Below are 24,848 nucleotides of genomic sequence, written 5' to 3'. Positions count from 1 at the left end.
CAGGACTCTGGGATCATGACCTGAGCCAAAGGCAGTCGCTTAACCAACTGAGCCACCCAGGTGCCCTGTTGTCTTTTTTCTTAATGTAAAAACATCATTTTTAAAAGTTTCACATCAATTTCATTATGTTATATAATATTAGGTAATATATGTTTTAAAGAAAGGAAATATTTGGTTGTTGCTGCTATAATTCTCAGTTTGTGCCTTTGTAATTAAATATTTAGGGGGAATTTACCATTCACTCAATTCATTAATCATTCACTCAATAATTAATTATTGATTGACAATATTTTCATCTGTTAAATGATAATATTTTATAACATATGGAATGCATATCAGGGATAAAGAATGAGAGTTATATAATTTGAATTCCAACCTAGGCAAAGGGAAAATCCTATTAAGTTTTTATTAAGACTATATGACTGTTGCCCATTGGCATCATGCCCTCTACTATCTCTTACACTAATAGTGTATTGTGTATCCTTATTTTAGATCTTTTAATTAAATGGCTACAGCTTACTAAGTCAATTAGCCTGGTCTACTTGTTTACCGATCAGATGGTCACAATCATGCCTGTCACAGTTTTAGTGATGATTCCACTGTTTTCAAAATTACTTCCAGGGCAATTCCATGTGATAGGACCAAGAGCACCAGTCATTGCCTTGGTTGGGGAAGAGGCTGTGTTGTCCTGCCAGATCAGCCCATCAATGGATGCTCAGAACATGGAAGTGAGATGGTACCGGAATGATCCTCTAGGCCTGGTGTATCATTATGGCACTTCCTGGAATGATATGGAGGAGCTGAGGCCAGAATACCAAGGGAGGACAGAGTTCCTGAAGGAGAATATTACCAAAGGGCATGTTGTTCTAAGGATCCATCCCATCCAACCTTCAGATGGAGGAGATTATGCATGTTTCTTTGAAAGCTCCACATACTACAATGATGCAAAATTCCAAGTGTTGGTCACAGGTGAGTCTCTGCAATGAAAACCCCTACACAAATTGTATTATTATTATTTTTTCCTCAGCAGTCTAAAGTATCTGTGTATATGGATAGAGGTGGCTAAATCTATACAAACACTATGATGGAATGCCAAGAAGGTTAAATATGTAAAATTCATCTGATCAGTCCATCCCAACATTCTTTGGCTGTAGCGAAAATATATTTATATTTGCATCTTTTCTTTGTCAACATCATTACTTTGAAGGAAAGAAAGAACAAGGATTATAGTAGGTACTATCTCAGAAGACTTCCAGAAATGTATCTTAATTTCTATTTGGAAACACAGAAGGAACTAAACAGAGGCAGAAAGAATCTCACCAACCTGCTATCAGGCTAGGTTTTCTGCATCTTGCTGCCCATTTTGGCAATTGTCCAGTCAAATGTGGTGATGCTGACTCTCAGTATGACATCCTTGTTTATTCAGATCCCCACATAATTTTTCCCCTTAGATCTCACTCCCTCTCAGATATTTTCTGCAAACATACAAAACAACAAAAACATACAGACAAACAAACAAAAACTATACTACCAGAATGAAAGGTAAGGATTCTAATTCAACCACACACTGAGCCATAGTCAGCATTTTCTCTATAAACATTATAGGGCCTTATACTAAGCTCAGATGATGAGTTTCTCTATTGCCTCCTTTTTAATGGGCATTAAGAGAAACTAACCCATCCATCAGATAGAGCAATAATATTGACCTTCCTCCCAAAAGCAGCAAAATCTTCTCCTCCAGGATTCCCTGACCTATTTGAAATGCTCCTGCCTCCTAGTCAGTGATAATTCTGCATATGCCCTAAGTAATCCTTAATTGATGTTTACATAATAAAGGGTGGATACTTATATAATTTTTCATAAAATAAAGGGGGTATTGTGAAGATACTTGCTTGCAAGTTTTAAACACCTTTTTGAGTCAAAGTTTTTGTTACCAGACACTTTGATCCACACATCCCCTAAGAGATTTTCTGCAGAGTCAGGGAGAGAATAGTTGCCACCTTCTGAGAATTCCTTTCTGGGTTTGGAGAAAATCTGCATCGTTAGGCAAGTATACTGGGGTTCCTCACTGCAGGACTTTATTGTATGTAAATGAATGTCACTCCCACTGGAAGCAATTTAACCAGGCCCTAGGAGGGATGAATGAGAAATTATGCTCATCCATTCACTGAGATTTACCTTTAGAGCAGGGATCTTTCACTCTACTGTGGTAACTTCTGAAGCAATCCAGGTTTTGGACATCCACTTCTAGAAGTCCTACAGACATGTCCTAAACCATGGGCAAACCCTTATAAGGAGCTTTGAATTTGAGAGCCCGTTGTTACTGTTGCTTCTTTAATGAACAACATGTCATTTCTCAGGATCATCTCAATTTTCTTTATCTCAGACTTACTTGTTCTTTGTACAATTATCTTATCACTAAACAGAAAGCAACTTTCCACTATTCTTCCATTTTACCCCAGTTTCTTTAGAAGAAGGCATCTCCTATCTTGAAGCTATGGCCACTAAACTCTGACATTGTGCTTCTGCATGAGTTCATTATCAACTCCAACAATGGTTAATTGACACACTTTCTAGAGTCTACTTTACAATCTCCTATATCTTGTAGAGGAGGTTATCTGATACATCCTTGATTTTTCCAAATCATATATACAAGGGAAGTTGTTCTTGTTACCCAAGCACATTTGTTTAAAGCTTATGGTGATCTTAATTTGCACTGTGGACATATATTACAAATAATAGCTATGAATTCAACCCACCTTTTACTAGGCCCAGAACATCCAAATAACTTTGGTTCACTTTTTCATGTTTCTTGTGGGTAATAGAAATATCTGGATTTTATATTCCAACTAGGTACAATATTTGCAGATGCAACCATTCACAGTGCACCCATGGGATGATTCCAAATTAATGAAAAGAGATGTATTTTTGATTTCTTAGGAAATTGTATCTCTATCTGGCCTATTATAATATAAACTTGTATATAAATATTGACATAAGTGATCACAAATATGTTCTGAAGAATCCAGATTTTTTTAAAAGACTTCTGTTCTCCCTAAATGTAGGGTGTTGTACTTTGAATATTTTCCAAATGGGCAGGATTTTTTTGCCACATTTTGTGGATTAAGGGGGGGCCATCTCATTTTGTACCTGCTATCTTTAGTCATTATATATCATGAACATAAAGTCCTATGTTGCACAATGCTCTTACCTCCTTCAGGTGAATTATTTATGACCTTGTCTTATTTTTTCTGGGTTGGACCCATTTCTGTCCAACACCTATACCTAATGCAAAGTAGTGTCTGATGGTTTGTGCCATTAGGAGTTTCATCTGTTCCAGATCTTCAAACAGAGTCTTTAATGTTCTCTAGCAAGAGACCTCGTGTTTCCTTCTGATTCCTTTAGTTACTGTGATTTCTGGCATGCATTTCTTTAATCCATTTCTCCATTCTGGAGGAGTGACATTTGCCCCCAAATGAGTGACCAGTTCCTGATAGAGATGCAGTCTCTGCAGGCAGCTCCACAGTCCTACATTATCTCCTACAGAAAAGATTCTTCAATACTCCCCATCAAAACAAAAAAAATTCATTCCATGTGCTGTTTAAATATCCAGGGGGTTGTGGGTAATAAAATTTCTGCAGAACCCAGAACTTCAGTGAACACAAACACTAAATTATACTTAAAATCAATAATCATCCTTGCCCTCTACTATCTAACTAGTTGAACACTTGCAGGGTACAGGTAAGCAAATCCATCAATTGATAACTACAAATTAGATTGCAACCACAAATATAGATTGCAAACTTTTTTTAGGATTTTATTTATATATTTGAGAGACAGAGAGAGACACAGCAAGAGAGGGAACACAAGTAGGGGTAGTGGGAGAGGGAGAAGCAGGCTCCCCATGGAGCAGGGAGCCTGACACGGGGTCTGATCCCAGGACCCCAGGATCATGACCTGAGCCAAAGGCAGGTGCTTAATGACTGAGCCACCCAGGCGCCGCATAGATTGCAAACTTAACCAAAATATTTTCTAAGTGATAAGAAATAAAACCAAAGGCCCTGATATTAGGTGAAATAATCTTGTAATGGTAGACAATATAGGTTTTCTCTCCCTACACTGGCCATAAGACAATGAAAATCCCAGTCTCAAAATGGGTAAAAAATGTATATAAGCCAGGCCTCAAGTATGCCCATTGGAAACCCACAATATTAGGAGAACCATGGTGAGTCCAAATTTCTTTCTGTTTATATAGACCACATTCCCTTTGGAATAGGACCCACCCTAATCCAGTATACTTTCCTCTTTACTAATTACATGTACAAAATGGTATCCAAATAAGGGGACAGATATTGAGGGTTAAGACTTGAACATATTTTTTCAGAAGACACAATTCAATCCACAACAGGGATAATTTTATCCTAGTAAATTTGATCTTTTGTTGTTGTTGTTGTTGTTGTTGTTATAAACTGTATTAATTACTCAGCATAATATTTTGTGGACTGCTGCACTGCTATTCACTGAACTTCAAAAGACAGTAGTTTAAACCAGAGCTGCTCCTTTCTCAGGGAAAGTGGGGAGGGAGCCCAGAACTGGAAAAGTGGCTAGACACCATGAAGTTTACACATCTTATCTTGATGTTTTGCCACATCCACATAATCCACTTTTGAAGATGACTCACAGACACTGTGTTCTCCAGCCCTTGAGAAGAGAGAAAGAATGAAGGGAAAAGTGTATCTCCTTCCTTTGAGGGAAATATTCCAGAAGGCACATATATCATTTTCATTTCAAACACTTCCACCAGCATATCAAAGCCACTCTTAATTGTAAGGGGTTTGGAGGATGCATTCTTAATCTGGGCTGACATATCAACTGTTAAAACTTATATTGTTCCTCAAATTGTTCTATGTACAATGATGGCTACTAGTCACATGTTGCATTGAAATTTAAATGTAGTTGATATACATTTAATTGATTAAAATATGAAATTCAGGTCCCTACAATATTCAGGAACTCAGTAGTGACCCATACCTAGTTCATTTCCACCACATTGATATTGGTAGCATTCCCAACATCATAAGAATTTCTTATCAAAAATAACATCTTTAAAATTAGGGAATAAAAGATATTTGGAGAATGACTAGCAATTTGCCACAGAAAAATACCAATTGATGTGTGCCTTTAGCTTTAGAGGTTGCAAGTGATTTGATAGATATTTTTCCACCCAACTTTAAGAATCATCAGATAAAATAATCAGTAATGTTTCAAAGCGGAGAGAGGAAAAATGAAAACAATTAATACAGACATGCTGGGCATTTTGGTACTTTGTTAAATGTTGATACAGCTGATTTATTTTCTCCAAAATTCTTTGGACTAGATAATTTTCTAACCTCCAATTTATAAATAAGGAAATTGGGTTTCATAGAAGTTAATTAAAATGTAAAATGGCAACAAAACACTTGGGGAAGTGTAATCTCTCTGTCTCTCCTTGGCTATTCTAGTCTCAGGTATGGCTCCTCATATTCACATTGAACCTGGAAATAGCAAGGACATTAAATTGACCTGCACATCCATGGGGTGGTATCCAGAGCCTGAGCTGCAATGGAGGGACCATCAAGGACTGCACTTGGCACCAGTCTCTGAGAAAAAGAAAATAGAAGAAGATGGACTGTTTCATGTGGAATCATCTCTCACAGTGGACAAAAGTTCAAGAGCAAAATTGTCCTGTGTTATAAGGAACCTAATACTCAATGTGGAGAAGGAAGTGCATGTTTCCATGGCAGGTTAGTTCCCTCCAAAGGCAGTATCTTGAGATATCACTGCTATTTGAGAAGATCTTACAGACAAATACCTATGATTGACACATATAAATGAATGTTCTAGTTATCCATTTGTAACTGTTAGTATAGAGAACTTGTGAAAATCCATATTTTGTCTTGTTTTGTGTTTCTTTTTATGATAGAAATGTCATTGTCTTACTTTATAAAAATAAATATGTGAATGCATAAAAGCATTCAAAGGGTGAAAAAGTATTTTGAGGAATCTTTCAAAGTTCCTCCTAAACTTCTCCTGATCCACTGCCTAGGGAAAACCACTTTTCATAATTTGGTGTTTTCTCCCATCTGTCAAATTCAATTTGCATCTTGGCATTGTCATTTACCAGCTTCATGATCTTGGGTAACTATTGAACTCCCTGTGCTCAGTTCCCATCTGTTACATATAGGTAATATTAGTGTCCACCTCATGAAATTGCTATGAGTATTAACTAATATAATTAATATCATAGGTAGAGAAGAGCTCAGACACTCCAATCTACTATTTATGTCTACCCAAAATTATCTTTCAAAATAATCGTTTGCCCAAATGATTTCCTCTGACTTCCTGTATATGCAAATGTCTTATTTATTTATTTATTTATTTATTTAGTTAGTTAGTTAGTTAGTTGAGAGAGAGAGAGCAGAGGAGTGAGAGAGAGAGAGATTGAGAGAATGAGTTGGGGGAGGGACAGAGGGAGAAGCAGAGGCCCTGTGGAGCAGGGAGCCCAACGTGGGATTCCATCCAAGGACCCTGGGATCATGACCTGAGCCGAAGGCAGCCATTCAACCAACTGAGCCACCCAGGCATCACTTGCAAATGTCTGTATTTGAAATACTTCACCTTGTCAACAACACTCTATCTCTTGTCCTTTCTTATCTCTCGAGCTTCATCTTTCATCCCTCTCTTCCTTGTCTCCAACTCCTCCTACCCCACATTAATTCTCTGAACATATTTAGCCATGCAATACTCCTTGTAGGCTGTTATTGACACATTTGTTCTATTTTCCTGTCACTAAGAGTTTCCTACTGGTCCCTCAGTTCTTCACCTTATCTTCCCAGGAAGCTGTCTTCAACCCATTCTGTGTTAAGTGCCCTCTTTACTCATATATTATTGTGATTATATGTTTCATTATTTCCCTAGAATAACAAACTCCTGAGGACACTATATCTTTTTTTCTTTTATGTCCCCATTTCTTAGAAAAATATCGAGCCACAATATACTTTCCTACAGTAGATAAATATTTGTATGTTGTTTTATCAACAAGTGAAGTGTTATTTCTATAATGCTTTAGTTTGGGAACTTGCACTGTTTTAAGATAATTAGAAAGAGAACTTGAGTTTGGAAATGTGAAAGAAGCAAACACATACACCAAAAAAGAGGATTTTTTTTCAGTAATCTTGGTAAAATAAAGTTAGAACAGAGGAAAGTAGCAGTCTCTTACTGAGATTTTTATACTGAAGAAATGAGTTGAAATATACAATAGGGTACATGAGTTTGGGCAATATCATAAAGCTCTTGAAAATATGAATGTGAAAGATAAAATATTTAATTTTTTATATTTATGTATTTGAGATCATCAATTAAAAATTCCACAGATATCGTCTAGAGATCTTAAATGAGGTTAGTCCTTGAACGAAAGTATCCTTGATACCTCTTTTAAAAGAACAATATTAATTAGAAAAAATATCAAAACAATAATTAATTTTACTGATTTCAGTTGCTAGCTGACAGATGTCTCATAAGAAACTTTGAATTGAAATAAAACTCTGTCTCTAGAACCTAGACCATGGATACCATTTGGCTTATTATCCAAGATGTCACAATTTCTCCTTTAATCTTTAGAGAAGCTCCACATGCCTCTCACTCACTGGCATATTGTCAAGTTCACATATATGTTTATTTAGAAAATAATTGGATATAAAAGACACATGACAAAGTCAGTTTGAGGAACCAAAGGTGAAAATTGGAAAAAAAATATGAAAATAGTTTATTGCATTTGTAGATTTTTATTTATTATGAGAGAATTATGTGTCACAAATATAGTAATATTAATGTTTGCTAAATGTTGATTGTGGGTACATGGATGTCTGATGCATTATTTGTATGTTTTCATCATATTCAAACATTGTGATAATTTATAAAATAAACCTTCTGAGTCTCCATATGTTAGGAACAAGAAAGAAAACAGAAGCCTCTTTAGCATTCCTGAATTCTGTAAAACTTCAGGAGGGACAGGTGAGGCTTAGAATCAGTGCAATTCCTATCAATGTCTCCTAAAAGAGAACTTTTGGGATCTGTTCAAAGCAGCCAAGTCACTGATGCCAAGCTGGATGCTAAGTGAGACAATCTTCTTTTCAGATGCCATGTTCACTGAGGACTTTACTTGGATAGTGTTGTTGGCTGTTCTGCTGTGTCTCTTGGCCATCAGTGCAACCATCTGTGTTCTACTTGTGCGTGCTACAAAAGCCAAAGGTAAAGGAGAACAAACAAACAAAACAAACTAAAAACAACAACAACAAAATCTGGGGGATTGGGTTCATTTGTGGAAGAATTAGAGAATAATAGTAACACAAAATTCATAAATGGTTTGTAGGGGGTCTTTAGCTTTTAAAATTGGGAACAAGAAAAACAACAGAAAAAATAATTCTAAGTACAAATTCATGACTCTGCATGTTTGTCAGAATATAGAGGTTGTCTGGTCAAGGTCAATCATTTTATCAAGAAAAAAATACACTTGGTTTATTTGTGATCTGGCACTTAAATTTGAGGATTTAGAAACTGGATTATTTCTCTGTTTATGTGCTTGTTTATGCAGCCAGAGATAATCAAATTCTCTGTGACATAATTTGTTAACTGAAGTCTTAGTTTAACATTAGGGTGGCATTTTCTGGTATCAGAATGCAGGTGTTCTTTCATATATTTTGGGGGTGAGGTGCAGGCTAGAGCAGTATTCAGAACATTTCTTCATGAACATAAGCAAGATGTTAACAAATTAGGGTTTTTACTCAGGCCATGACTACCTGTGACTGCCTTTCTCCAGGCCGTAGGAAAAAAAAAAGTCTTATAAAAGAGCCCATTTCTTTGTGTGTTCTAACTTGATAACTTTTCTCTGAGCAGGACTGGCTACCCACAGCCTGTGGCACTTCTGTGCCTCAATTTTCAATGTGTCCAATGAGATCTTTAAGGAAATGCTCTCCTCAGAACTAATGTCAGTGCTGTAGACAGCCTTACATAGCTATTCCTGTAGAACTAGATGTATTTCTGTTTATTTTTGTTCTCCATTGATTGAGTTTCCAGTATCTTGATGGCTACTTTCCTGTAACATGATTTACCTCAACTAGTGTTAAAAAGAATCAGGACAATAATCAAAGGTAAAACTAAACAAATAAACAATAGCAACAACAACAAACCCAGAGTGTAAGAGATGCATAGTGCTGTTAAAGCTCTACTCTCATCACCTGCTAGTTCATGCAAACGATATACTTCATCCCATTAAATTGATGTACTGCATAGACATTTCTCAAAATGTCCAATACTGTCTACTTGGTCAATATGAAAAAGATAGTTTTTCTAAAACTGTGGGAAATATATTTTTCAAGGCAGGAAAAGGGTATTTATCAGCTAGAGCATAATAGATCAAAACAGAAAGACATTAATGGGTATTGTTTGAAAAAATTGACTAAGTGGCTAATTATTTGGAAAATTTATCTAAATTTACAACTCTGATGTCATTGCTCCTTATCAATCCACCAAATCAATCGATAATTGTTTTATTTAATTGAAAGATTAAAACAATTAAATTTCAATTAAAGAAAACAATTGATTATACTGGAATTAAAATTAAAAACTTAATAAAAAATGATAATTGACAAACAATATCACATTGGTTTCAGGTGTATAACATCATGATTCCACAACTCTATACATTATGTTTTAATTGTTCAACACAAGTGTAGCTACCATCTCTCACTACACAACCGTTACAATACCAGAGACTATATTCCCTATGTTGCATCTTTCATCCCCAAGATTTATTCATTTCATAACTGGATGGCTGTACCTCCCACTCCCTTCCATGCCCTCGCCCCCCACTCCTGCAACCACCAGTGTGTTCTCTGTATTTATGGGTCTGGTTCTGCTTTATTTATTTTGTTTTTGACACTCCATATACAATTGCAACTCTATGGTTTTTGTTTCTATCTGACATCTTACTTACCGTAATACCCTCTAGGTTCATCCATGTTGTTGCAAATATCATCATCTCATTCTTTCTTTGGCTGGATAATAATCCACTTATATATATATATATATATATATATATATATATATATTACCACATATTATTTATTCATTCATCTGTATGAGGACACTTATGTTGCTTCCATATCCTGGATATTGCAAATAGTGCTGCAATAAACATAATGGAGTGCATATGTTTTTGAATTAATGTTTCCATTTTTGGAGGGTAAATACCCAGTAGTGGAATTACTGGATTGTACAGTATTTCTATTTTTAATTTCCTAAACAAATTCCCTGCTATTTTCCACAACATCAAGTAGTGTGCCATTAAGTAGTTTGCCATTAAGTTTCCCATTAAGTAGTTTGCCATTTTGTTTTGTTGATAATTTCATTCACTGTGCAAAACCTTTTTTTAAAAGTATTTTTATTTTTTAAAGATTTTATTTATTTATTTGAGAGAGAGAATGAGAGATAGAGAACACGAGAGGGAAGAGGGTTAGAGGGAGAGGCAGACTCCCTGCTGAGCAGGGAGCCCGACATGGGACTCGATCCTGGGACTCCAGGATCATGACCTGAGCCGAAGGCAGTCGCTTAACCAACTGAGCCACCCAGGCGCCCTTTTTAAAGTATTTTTAAAAGATTTTATTTATTTATTTGAGAGAGAGAGAAAGAGACAGTGAGCAGGAGGGAGAGGGAGAGAGAATCTGAAGCATACTCTGTGATGAACACAGAGCCTGACTTGGAGGTTGATCTCACTACCACGAGATCATGACCTGAGCCAAAACCAAGAGTCTGTTGCTTGACAAACTGAGCCACCTCGCCATTCCTGTGCAAAGGCTTTTGATCTGGTGCAGTCCCAGTGGTTTTGTTTTTTGTTTGTTTGTTTCCCTTGCTTCCACAGTCAAATACATAAATATGTTTCAAAGAACAATATCAAAGAGGGGCACCTGAGTGGCTCAGTTGGTTAAATGTCAGGCTCTCAATTTCAGCTCAGGTCATGATTCAGGGTCTGGGATTGAGCCTTGTTTTAGGCTCTGTGCTTAGCATGGAATCTGCTTGAGATTCTCTCCATCTCTCTCCCTCTGCCCCTCCCCTGCTCTTCATGCTCTCTTTCTTTCCTTTTTTTTCTATCTCTCTCAATAAACAAATAAAAATAACAAACATTATAAAGAAAAGAACAATGTTGCCTATATTTTCTTCTAGTTGAGATTGTTGCCTATATTTTCTTCTAGTAGCTTTGTGATTTCAGATCTCAGATTTAGGTCATTAACCCCATTTTATTTCTGTGTATGGTGTAAGGAAGTGAGTCAGTTTCATTCTTTTGCATGTAGTTATTCAGTTTACCCAGGACCATTTATTAAAGGGGATTTATTCTCCCACTGTTTATGCTTGCCTCCTTTGTCGTAGATTGAGAGTTTTTATCATGAGAATATCAAATTATGTCAACTGGTATTTTCTGTATCTATAGAGATGATTATATATATTTTTATTCTTTATTAATGTTGATTGATTTGTGGATATTGAACCATCCTTGCATTCCACAGAGAAACACACTTGATCATGATGAATGATCTTTTAAAAGTATTGTTGAATATGGTGTCCTAATATTTTGTTGAGAATTTGCTTCTGTGTTCCTCAGGAATATTGACTTGCTTTTGTTTGGTTGGTTTTGTTTAGTGTCTTTGGTTTTAGTGTCAAGGAAAAGCTAGCCTCAAGGAATGTATTTGGAGGTTTCCTTCCTCATATTTTTTGGAATAGTTTGACAAGAATCCACCTAGTCCTTATTTATTTTATTTTATTTTATTGTATTTTGTTACTTACTTACTTATTTATTTATTTAATTTTGTTATGTTAGTTACCATACAGTACGTCATTAGTTTTTGATGTAGTGTTCCATGCTTCATTGTTTATTTATTTTTTTAAAATCAAGAGATCTTTGGTTACCAATTCATTAAAGTTTCCTGGAATTGGACTGGCCAGATTTTCTGTTTCTTTTTCATTTTTGGAAAATTTTATATTTCTGGGAATTTAACCATTTCTTCTAATTTGTCCAATTTGTTGGTGTTTATTTTTTCATTGGGGCCTACTGCAATCCTTTTTATTCTGTGGCATTGGTTTCTATTCTTCCTCTTTCTTTTCTAATATCATTGATTTGGGTCGTCTCTCACTTTTTTAAGTTCCTAAATGTTTATTAATATTGTTTAGCTTTTCAAAGACACTGATCTTGGGCACCTGGGTGGCTCAGTTGGTTAAGCGACAGCCTTTGGCTCAGGTCATGATCCTGGAGTTCCAGGATCGAGTCCCACATTGGGCTCCCTGCTCAGCAGGGAGTCTGCTTCTCCCTCTGACCCTCCCCCCTCTCATGTGCTCTCTCTCTTCATTCTCTCTCTCTCAAATAAATAAATAAAGTCTTTAAAAAAAAGACACTGATCTTGGTTTCATTGATCTTTTCTATTTATCTGTCTCTATTTTATTTATTTCTACTCTGATTTTTATTATTTTCTTCCTTCCAATAACTTTGTTTCTTCTTCTTTTTCTAGTTCTTTTAGGTGAAAGTTTAGATTTATTAGCGATTTCTTGATTCTTAGTGTAAGCATCTGTAACTATAAATTTTCCTCTTAGAACTCCTTTGGAGAGTTTTGTTTGTTTTGTTTTGTTTTGTTTTGTTTTTTTCATTTGTCTCCATGTATGTTCTTATTTCCTCTTTGATTTCTTTGATGGCCCATTTGTTGTGTAGTAACATGTTGTTTAGCCTCCTCATGCTTGTGTTTTTTCCAGTTTTTCTTGCAAATGATTTTTAGTTTCTTACTGTTTTGGTTGGAAAAATGCTTAATATGATTGCAATCTTCTTACATTTATTGAGAGGTGTGTTGTTTTGTTTTGGTGTGGTTATTTTTGGCTTTAAATGTCATCTCTCCTGGAGAATGTTCTTTGTGCACTTGAAAAGAATGTTTGTTCTGTTATTTTTTGGTAGAATGTTATGCATAAATCTGGTAAGTCCATTGGGTTTAATGTGCCAGTCAAAGACATTGATTATTCGTGGATTTTCTGTCTGTCTGATCTATCCATTGAGGTAAGTGAGGTACTAAGTTCCTCTACTATTATTGTATTACTAGCGATGTCTCCGTTTATATTTAGTAATATTTGGTTTATATATTTAGGTGCTCCAATATTGAATGCATCAATATTTATAATTCTTATATCCTCTTTTTAGATTCCATCCTTTTATCATTATGTACTGCCCTTCTTTGTCTCTTGTTATAGTCTTTGTTTTAATGTCTATTTTGTATGATATAAGTATTGCTACCCCATTTTTTCTTTCACTTCCATTTGCATGGTAAATGCCTTTTCATACCCTCACTTTTAATCTTTACATGTCTTTAGGTCTAAAGCAAGTCTCCTGTAGGTAGCATAAAAAGTGTCTTTTTTTTTAAATCCATTCCATCATCCTACAACTTATGGTTGAAATTTTTTGAAAATTTCTATTTAAAATAATTATTGATAGGTACATATTTATTGTAATTTTGTTATTTGTTTTCTGCTTGATTTATAATCCTTCTTAGTTTCTTCCCTTGCTCTCTTTCTTCATGTTTGATTGCTGTCTTTAATGTTATTTTTTGGCTATTTCTTTATATTTTGTGTATCTATTATAAGTTTATGGTTTGTGTTACCATAAGGCTAATACATAACATATTAAGTATATAGCAGTTAAATAAGTGATTATCACTTAAGTTCAAATACATTTTAAAAGAACCTCATTTTTCTTCACACTCTCTATCTTTTTTATATGTTGTCATATTCTACATCTTTTTCATTTTGTGAGTCCCCTTGACAAATTTTTTTTAGATACAAGAAATCAGAGCGGGAGACAAACGATGACAGAGTCTGGAATCTGTGGAAAAAAATGAGGGTTACAGAGGGGAGGGGAGTGGGGATGGGATAAATGGGTGATGGTATTAAGGAGGACACATGTTGTGATGAGTACTGGATGTTATATGCAACTAATGAATCTTTGAACACTACATCAAAAAAAAGATATAATTGGTGTAATACTTTTGTGTTTTAACCTTTGTACTAGCTTTATAAGGATTGCTCTATTACCTTTGCTGTGTTTTTTTTTACTTATTTTTTTTTCCCTTTACAATTTTCTTCCTTCCAATTATCGCCTTTTTTTTTTTTTAAACTTAAAAGTCCCTCTAACACTTCTTGTAAGGACTTGTAAGTGGGGATGAACTTCTTTAACTTTTATTTGTCTGGAATTTTTTTTTATATGTTCAATTAGTCACTGTATAGTACATCATTAGTTTTTGATGTAATTTTCAGTGATTCATTAGTTGCATATATCATGGAAGGTTTTTTTTAAAGGTATTGCAGTTAGGTAATGGAAACCTGATGTGACGGGGTGGCTGGGTGGCTCAGTTGGTTAAACGACTGCCTTCAGCTCAGGTCATGATCCTGGAGTCCTGGGATCAAGCCCCGCATCGGGCTCGCTGCTCAGCAGGGAGTCTGCTTCTCCCTCTGACCCTCCCCCCTCTCATGTGCTCTCTCTCTCTCATTCTCTCTCTTTCAAATAAATAAATAAAATCTTTCAAAAAAAAGGAAATCTGACGTGATATTTTCCTATTTTTTTAAAATATATTAACACATATTATTTTTGTAACAAATGATGTTTTTAATTAAAGACAAAGAAAATAATCCTTGTCAATGTCAGCAGCAATGCCTCTGGTGACCCTTCTTGTTCTCTTAAAGCACCTTGATTCTAGAATGGTGTTTGAATTGGCAGGCTGCTTGCCTTTGCTTCTGTGGGTGGAGACTGTCATACTCATCACAGTGAAAATATATCTTGGTCTGAAGAATACCCTCAATAAAAATGTACAGGATAAGTAGGAAATTTTGGCAATTAAATTAAGAATGTCATGAATAAAATGTAATAAATGTTGCTTGCAGACATGTCAGATAAATTAAATACCAGTTGCTGAAAGCAAAATTTTGGATATATTTTTTTTTCACATTATCTCATTTATCCATCATGTTATACATAACAGTGTCATACCAATTTAAGTTACTTTCTTGATATCACACAGATCACACCTGGTAGATATAATTTTGTTATAGTTTGAGAAAACTCTGTTCATATTTTGAACCATCTTTAGCTGATTGCCAGGATACTCTAGTTTAAAATAGTATTATCAAAAAAAATATATTATTATCTATTGACATCATTGCTATTTCTTTAACTGCATGACATTTCTATATAAATATTTATATCATTTAAAACTCTATGCCATAATTTGAATGTAAATTTCTTCCTCAGTTTACATGACTGTGATTTCTATTGTGGTATCTATATTCTTCTGCTAACACACCTAAAAAACATTAAATGATAAATCTTGAGTACATTATAAAATTCAATGGGAAAAATGATACATAATTACTGTTATGATTTTCTTAGGATAGTGTTTTGTTCTCTGCATTAAATAAAATAACCATTTTGATGCAGGTGAATACATGATATGCATGCATGTTAATGGTAGACCATATTTAAAATAAATTAACTTTATTTTCTAGTAAATGCAGAAATTTGCAAAGGAAAGAATTCTGTTAACTGGATGCTAAATATTCTTAACTCACATATCAATCACAAGTACATACTGAACACTCTATTGTACACATATTAAACATTATATACTCAGTAAGGTATCTGACAAAGCTCATCTCAATAAAAATTCTAATTTATTTTTATTTTTTATTTAATACATTTTTATTTTGCAATATGATGACCAAATTAATATTAGCTAATACCTGTCACATCAATATCACATCACATAATTATGATTTCTTTTTTGTGGTGAGGGCATTTAATATCTAGTCCCTTAACAACCTGGAGGTAGTTCCTTATAACATTAATAAAATAAAATAATTGCTTATTTGCCTTATATTTTTATTGAAATATAATTGCCATATTACATTATGTACGTTTAAGGTGTACAACATGTTGATTTGGTACATTTATGTATTGCAATACAATTACCATCATAGCATCAGCTAACACCTCCATAATGTTTATAGTTATAATTCATTTGTTGAGTGAGAACAGTTAAGATCTATCATCTCAGCAACTTCATCTCAGCATTTCAGTTTATAATACTGAAATGTTGGCTACAATCACTGTGCTGTGCAAAAGACTTGGTTGTGAGTTTTTACACTTTGACCCACATCTCTGATTCCCCCCACCCCTAGCCTCTGGTAATCAACATTCTATTCTCTGTTTCTATGACTTCAGTTGTTATTTTTTTAAATTTCACATATGTGATATCACACTGCATTTTTATTTCTCTTTCTGACTTACCTCACTTAGTATAATGCCCTCACATTTCATTTCCATACATGTGGTCACAGTGTAATTTCCTTTTTTTCTATAGCTAAATAATAAACATTATATATGATATATATAAAATAATATAACATATAAGATATACTATATAAGATATAATATATATAATATATAATGTTGTTTCAATAGGCAGGCCACTTGTCAATGCCTCTGTGGGTAGAGAGACTCTGTCATATTTATCACAATGAAAATAGATCTTAGTCTGAAGAAGACCCTCGATAAAAATGTGCTAGATAAGTAGGAAATTTTTTGCAATTAAATTAGGGATGTTATGAATAAAATGTAATAAATGTTCCTTGTGGAGATATATATATATAGTGTTGGTCATCTTTCATGCACCTGTTGTTCTTTAGGGCATTTGCACGTCTTCTGTGGAAAAATGTTTATGCATTTCCACTGCCCATTCTTTAATCAGATTGTTTGCTTTTTGCTATTGAGTTGTATATGTTCTTTATATATTTTGGATATTAACTCTTCTATCATGATTTGCAAATATTTTCTCCCATTCAGAATGATGTCATTTCATTTGTTGATTTTTCTCACAGTTCTAGAAGCTGGGAAATCCAAGGTCAAGGCATTAGCAGATCTGGTGTCTGAGAGTCCACTTCCTGGTTTGCAGATGGCCCTGTTCTCACATGGCAGAAAGCTGAGAACAAGAACAAGTGCTCATGTCTCTTCCTATAAGAGCACTAATCCTATTCATGAGGTCTCCACTGTCATGACCAAGTTACTTTTCAAAACCCCCAATTCCTAATATTACATTGGGGATTAAGAATTTAACATATCAATTTTGTAGAAAAAAAATCAGTCCATAACATGACATTAAAGGCATGGTAGTCAAATACTTTCTTGGTGCCATATTTTTAAAAAATAACACCTAGTAAAATGGTTACAGAATTTCATACTCGTGAAATTGTTAGGAAATACCTAAACATTACAATAATATGGAATGTGATCATGAAAGAGTCTTGAAGTTTACATGTGGGTCCAGGTACCTTCCCTACTTCCACCTCCATGCCCAACAACTTGTGCAAAGGAAGAGAATAAAATAAATAGACAATTGAGAGAAACCAGAAACAAAGAGAGAAAAAGAGCAGCAAAGAAATATGGATAAAAAACAAAGAAAGGAAGGGCACGGAGCTGTGCACCATTGGTGACGGTGGTGGCTTATAGTCCCTGTGAAGTGGCAATGTGGGAAGTTGCAGTAACAATTGTGGATGGGTGTATGTCATTGTCCTGAGATGTGTGCCTATATGTGTTTGTATTTGTGTGTGTGTGTTTATATATTTTATGTATATCTACACCTCTAGATTCAACAGGGTACAAATTTCCATAGCACAAAATCACATATAGAAAATGCAAAATTCACAATGTACTCAAATTCTTTCCTAATATGTTAATCAAATTACAACAAATTTACATTTTCAAAACAATCATTATAGCAGAACTAAGTGCATTTAATTTTTAATTCTTCAGGTGCAGAGCAACAGAAATTATATCCAAACCTCATTGGTGCTTTCAGTGCTGGGTTCTTAAATTTATGATTTTTGGTGAAGGCAGCCTGCAGGAGTCCATGTGCTTAATGCAAACACCTGGGAGAGTCTATTTCTCTTTCAAATTTCTCTCAAATTTTCATCAAAATTTGTATTATGATACTTTGAATTATGTTAAAGCAAAGCCAACCAAAAGGCTTTAAACCATTATTTTCCAAATATGTAACTTAAATCCAGCCATAGTCTTTTTTTTTTGCCCAAATGATTTACATGTGTAAACATTAGAAAGTCTAGTTAACAACTCCTAGCCAACTTCTCACAAGGATTTTTCACTGTTTTGCTTTTCAGGAAAGCTTCATGAAGAACTTGGTAAGTAATATTTCTCTGGGAGGATAAAATAGTAATTATATTTCAAAGCAAACTCTCACTACATCCTATTCTTTCAGAAAGGATAAAACTCCTGGGAAAAGAAGGTGAGTAATGAAGATGGCCAGCTCTAGCCCGGACCTATGCACCTGCCTTTTGACTGCACATCATTGTTGTTTTACTCACTGCTAAATCTTGGTTTCAAAACTATAATTTTCTTTTCCTTTTTCTTTTTTAATTTTAGGGGTGGAATTTGCTCGAAATTATGCAGGTAATTAGAGACTGAAGTACTTGGATATGGATTGTTATTTTTAGCCAGCTTTTTGGGCCACCAGAGAAGGGAACCTGTAACACACTCACAAACTCATACAGAACACACACACACACTCACACACATTTTTTTTTGCCAAAACTCCCATTTTATTGTGCTTATTGTTGAGTAGTTTATAGCTATAGCTCCTTATATATCACAAATGATGCTGCTCTCTGAGATTCATTGATGGAGGGAAGCAGAATATTATAACCCAAAATGATACCATCAACATGCTTTTCAGAACCAGAAATGAGGGATGGTTATAGGGGGTAGCTGACAGGGAATGGGGTAAAGGTAAGCTGCCACTTACCTAATGACACAATGACACTAATTGCCTGTGGATCAAAATCCATGGACCTTCATTTGATTTGTCAAATTGAAAACCACTTTCTCCCTCAGGGCATCTTTTGACTGCTAATTGTCAAATATATGACTTGGTTTAATATTGGGAACAATAGCAATTTATGTTACATTTTACAGCTTTGTATTAATTAGTTCAAATGAAGTATCTTCATTTGATTCCCACAAGAAGTCAGGTATTAATATACTGTTTTATAAGGAAATATATGATGAGTATTCATAGTATTATTCATAGTAATATATGATAGTATTCATAGATTTCTCTGGTTTATATAACTAATTAACATAATATTCACATTCACTAGACAACTTTACAAGAACTTTTGCCAGTTGAATAAAATAGTTTATATATCAGATATTACTTTGACAAAAATGTCTATGAGCAAATGAGTTGCAGCAGCTTTAAGGGAACATATTCCCATATTTACAGTGCTAACATATGAATCTTCAGTTATTGAATATTACTTTAATACTAGCAGAATTTTCTTTGTGGTTATACCTACACAAGTAAAATTTAGTTTTACCTACAACTACTAATTCATAGGAGAAATACTTATAGCCTATATTAGCAGAATCCTGTGTAATTAAGTAGATATCTAGGTGATTATTATCTCAGGCTTGTGTGTTATATGTTTCCAACATTTAAACAATTTTTTTGGATTCATATATCTGTGAAAATTTTTACCTATATAAAGGCACATATAGAAAAATTATTTTCAGTAAATATAGTTACATTTCATTAGATAATAAAGAGTTCATTAGAGCAGAGTTTGAATTGTCAAAACATTCAGATTTAAAGTAAATATATATAATTAATTTTTCATTAATTCATAAATTGAATTAGATAGCTATGGACTTGAATCCAAATGTTGATGGATATTAGTAATCCTAGTTGGACAAATTTCTCTAAATCTTTGTTGTCTCAGCAACATAAAAACATTTCTCCATTTTATTTCTTTGTTATGAAAATTCAGTATTTATAAATGTGCTTCAAATAACACTAGGCACATAATGTGTCCAATGTAATATTGCCACTTGCAAAAAGATATTTGGACTACAAAAAATATGTATACTTAGGTACTCATTTATTTCCCATTCTGAACAAATTAACAAGTTCTCAAGTGTGTGAGTTGATAAATAGAGGTGGTAGAAAAAAGATGACTCAAGGGAAAGGAGCAGCTTCATTTGAGGAAAGCTAAAAAAAGTTCCTAGACAGAAGAAGGGCACTTGTACATTGTGTTAATTATTGTGGATTATTATTGATCACGGCCAAGACTGATAACATGTTCTTCCATAGAAAATGTTACCCTGGATCCTGAGACAGCTCATCCATATCTTAAAGTTGCCAAAGACAAGAAAAGTGTGAAATCCATTGCTCATTTTCAGGAACTACCCAAAAGTAGTAATCGGTTTGATTCCCTAGTCTCTGTATTAGGTCAGCAAATTTTTTCCAGCAATAAACACTACTGGGAAGTGGATGTGAAAAATAAAATGAAATGGACTGTAGGCATTTGTAAACATTCTGTCCGCAGACAAGGAGAAATCACAGTGTCCCCAGAGACTGGGTTCTGGACACTGTGCTTAAAAAAATGTAATGACTACCAAGCTCTTACAAATCCACGGATAACACTCCACCTTGAGGAACCTCCTGAGATAATTGGAATCTTCCTGGACTATGAGGCTGGGAGGCTCTCATTTTATAATGTGACCAACATGACTCACATCTACACCTACAAACAAAAGTTCACGGAGGCCTTACGACCATACTTTTACCCTGGCCCCCTCTACAATGGTCAAAATGAACAACCTCTGATCATTATGACATTAAGGTGTACAAACAAGCCACAGGAAGAAGATGTTGCATGTGACTGAGGAAGAAATGTCTTATTCTGAATCTGTTGAAACTGGAAGATATATATTAGAATGCTGGATTTCCTCCTTCAAATAAATCTAAACACCAATGCCATAAAGTATACATTTCTTTATCATTTCAGTCCCAAATATGTACTTTTGTTAATGGACAAGAGTAATTTGATTGGAATTGCATGCTGTAGAATTTACTTGATTACAATTCAAGGCACACAACATAAATAAAATATCTAAAAGATGTATCTACTTGTGGAAGTGGTGAAGGAAAATTAATTCAAGAAATAATGATGTGCAGTAAGAGTGGGCCTGGGTGAGAAAGTAGAAGACCTATGGGACACAGATTAAGTTGAAACAAAATGGTTTTAAATGAAGTTGCGGAGGTAAGTAGCTGAAGTCACATGACAAGCGGAGCTGAAATGGATTTTCTTTGTGCCACTAACAGACCATTTGGGCATATTATAACAAATATTTAATATTAAAATTAAAATGAAATCATTGAACAAAATAATAATAATAACAATAATAATAATACTAAGTGAACTATTCCAAATGAATATCAAACCCATCATCATAGGCTATTTTAAAGGAGGTGGCCTAAATCTGGTTATAAGAATCTACCTGCTCATGGGCATGGAATATTTAATAGAGTCAAGAGAGTATATGGAGGTTTTGGAAAATATCTGTAGGTGTGTTCTGAGTTACTGTCCCAGAAGACTGGGAGATGGTATGCTTGCTTATGCCTCACTTAAAACATATGGGAAAAAAGGTTAGTTAGTCTGTTTCATGAAATCTAAAGAACACAGTGGACCTATGTTTGCCTTCTCCCTGGGATGTTGAGAGTGAGAGAAGGGCCACTGGCTACTCTGTAGTGTGATGGAGGAGTGCTGTATTGCATGACCTGTGCACTGAGAGCTTTTCAGGGTGAAGATCTCATGATTCCTGAAGGCTAGAATATGGTCCATGAGAAAGAACTCCTCTGGGATGCTGTCTGCATAAGAGAATACATATTAGTGGAAATTAGATTATGTACCATAGGATGCCTGGTGGTTGAGAAAGGAATCTTGACAAGCCAAAATACAGACATGTTTTACCCTCCTCAAGTTAACAGCAGGAGAAAGGTCCCCAGCTATTTCAGGGCCTTTGAAAAACTAATGAGGGAAAAGTGACCTTGAAATGCCTCTAAACACAGCTCATTACAATGATCGAGTCAAAACTCTCACTCCTTTATAAAAAAATAACAATAAAAACAAATAGTAATAATGTAAATAAATATAGTTCATTAAAACAATAATTAAATAAAAATGTTCTCATTCCTGTCACCTCTAATATCTCTTCACTCAGACACTCCATAGTTCTCTACAATGTGTGTTTTCCCTTATTGCAGTGAGAAATATACCCGACTCATTTAACTACAGATGTTTTACTGGTAGCCTTTAGTTAGAGGGCATAGATAAATGCTAAGGAGAAGAGGCATCTAGTATATTGAAGTGTTTTTCCTCTAGCATTAAACTGGTTTGTAGAATACAATTTAGAAAATGTGGGAAAATTAGGGCAAGTGGGAAATTCATGACGAAAATAATTTGCCAAAATTAATTATTCCAGTTATACAAGACAGAATACAAGCTCATTTTGCCGAAATGCCTGAAACTCTGCTTTAATTAAAACTAAGAAAATCAGGGTGCCTGGGTGGCTCAGTCGTTAAGCGCCTGCCTTCAGCTCAGGTCATGATCCCAGGGTCCTGGGATTGAGCCCCACATCGGGCTCCCTGCTCCGCGGGGAGCCTGCTTCTTCCTCTCCCATTCCCCCTGCTTGTGTTCCCTCTCTCACTGTCTCTTTCTCTGTCAAAAAATAAATAAAAATCTTAGAAAATAAAACTAAGAAAATCAGGAGGGGTTAAGATGGCAGAGGAGTAGGGGAACCCTAAGCTTGCCCCATCACTCACACACAGCTAGATAAATGTCAAATCATTCTAAACCCCCATGAAATTGACCTGAGGACTGAAAGAACAACTTGCATATTTGTAGGGAGAAAAAGGGCCACTTCATGGAAAGTAGGAGCTTCAGAGTTTTGACTTGAGGGAGACAAGGATTGTGGCTCCTATAGAAGGGAAGGAGCCCTTATCACAGAGAGAGGAATGAGAGAGAAAGAGAGACATGAAAGCAGCAAGCAGGGGACTACACAAGAAAACCCAGCAGGCAGGGGATTACACAAGAAAAAATGAGGGGCTGACTACTGCAAGTTATTATAACAGCGGAGTACAAAGTCTGGTTTTAAAGGTCTGTATCATCACTAGGGTCATGCTTGCAGGCTTAGCAGTACTCCTGTGGGGAAGGAAGGTGGAGACCCAAGAGTGGGCTTGGTCTGAGGATCCCCTAGGTCACACAGGGAGAAGAAGTTCCCCTTCTTGGGGTGCATTTAGGAGTGGTGGCATAGCCTCTCCAGGGACAAAATAACTCGTGGGGGCAATATGATGCCCTTTTCATTAGCATAGGAACAGAGATACTGGCTGAGGGCCCAAACCTTGGTGCCAGCATTTTGCTGTGCTTCACAATAAACTCCAAACCACTGTGCAGTCATGTGGTGACAATTCTGGGACAAAACTGCAAATAACAAAAATACAGTGAGACTCTACACCACGGATCAGCATGACTCCACCCCGTGGGGCCTGTTTGGAGTTTTGAAACCCAGCCACCTGCCTGAGATAAAACACAGGAGTAATGTGCTGCCTTGCAGGTAGACAGCTCAGACACAGAGTGAATGCGGGGATTTGATGAAGCTGGTGACAAAAGAGGGGTGATGTTTACTTTTCTGTGAGGGCTTCCTCAAGAAGGGTGGGTGCAAACTTCCTGCTCCAGAGGAAGCAGGATACAAGAGGGCAGAGTGATACCATTTCCCCTTGCCTATCAGAAATAACCACTTCAGTGAGCAACACGGTACCCCCCAGGGGAGACTGGAACAACATATGCCAAGGCCCACCCCATGTGCCCTGCAGGAACATCCATACTAGTACATGTCTGCTTGAGAATCAGTACATCAGGCCCTTCCAGAAAACCAGCACAAATCCCTTGCACACACTAAGACTACTGATCATAGAATGCTACATAGCTTCCACTCTAGAGGAAATATAATCTAGCTTCTTCTTCCTTTTTTTTTTCTTTAGATTTGGCTTCTTTTAACAAGCAGACCAAAACATACCTACTTAAAACTTGACACGCAGTGGAAGAAAAGGTCTAAACACCCCCAATTGTAGGGAATGAGAAATTACACAGGACCCACGTGATGGTAGGAATCGCCAAAATATTACAACAGACTGCATATAGGACCCCTTCCCCCAACACACTCCTTTTTTTTTGACATCTTCTTAATATAGCCGTTACTCTCAGGAGCAGGAATATAACAGGCTTTCATAACAATCACACACATACAGAAAACAGTGACATAGATAAAAGGACAAGATGGAGGAATTCAGCCAAAGGAAAGAACAGGGAGAAGTAAAGCCAGGGATTTAATCAATACAGATATAAGTAAGATGTCTGAAACACAGTTTTAGACAGGAATTATAAGGATATGAGCTGGGCTTGAAAATAGCATAGAAGACAATAGAGAATCAGTTACCACAGAGAAAACAATCTGTCAGGCCAAAAAGAAAAATGCTATAACTGAGATACAAACCCAAACGGATGCCATGAAAATGAGGATGGATAAAACAGGGGAATGAATCAGTAATATAGAAGATAAAATTATGGAAAATAATAAAGCACAAAAAAAGAGGGAAAGAAAGGTAATGGATCATGATTGTAGATTGACTCCTTAAGAATAATGACATTGTATTATAGGTGCTGCAGAAGAAGAAGAGTAAAAGGGGAAGCAGGTTTATTTGAGCAAATTATAGCTGAAAACTTCCCCGATCTGGGGAAGGAAACAAACATCAAAATCCAAAAAGGACAGGGCGCCTGGGTGGCTCAGTTGGTTAGGCGACGGCCTTCAGCTCAGGTCA

General features: G+C 35.5%; 1 protein-coding gene across 1 annotated transcript; it reads left to right on the top strand.

Annotated features, from left to right (window-relative positions):
- The first annotated feature begins 557 nt into the window (after positions 1 to 557).
- Positions 558 to 20,854, top strand: LOC113936868 (butyrophilin subfamily 1 member A1-like). Its single transcript, XM_027620381.1, has 6 exons — positions 558 to 969; positions 5,502 to 5,783; positions 16,996 to 17,061; positions 18,292 to 18,312; positions 18,554 to 18,580; positions 20,280 to 20,854. Exons 1-6 carry the CDS (start codon positions 558 to 560, stop codon positions 20,852 to 20,854), a joined length of 1,383 nt encoding a protein of 460 aa, XP_027476182.1.
- Positions 20,855 to 24,848: the final 3,994 nt, after the last annotated feature.

The sequence above is a fragment of the Zalophus californianus genome, chromosome 5 (assembly GCF_009762305.2).
Source record: "Zalophus californianus isolate mZalCal1 chromosome 5, mZalCal1.pri.v2, whole genome shotgun sequence".
In the NCBI taxonomy this organism is placed as follows: Eukaryota; Metazoa; Chordata; class Mammalia; order Carnivora; family Otariidae; genus Zalophus; species Zalophus californianus.
The sequence above is the reverse complement of the archived record's forward strand: the minus strand, read 5'-3'. Positions and strand labels throughout refer to the sequence as shown.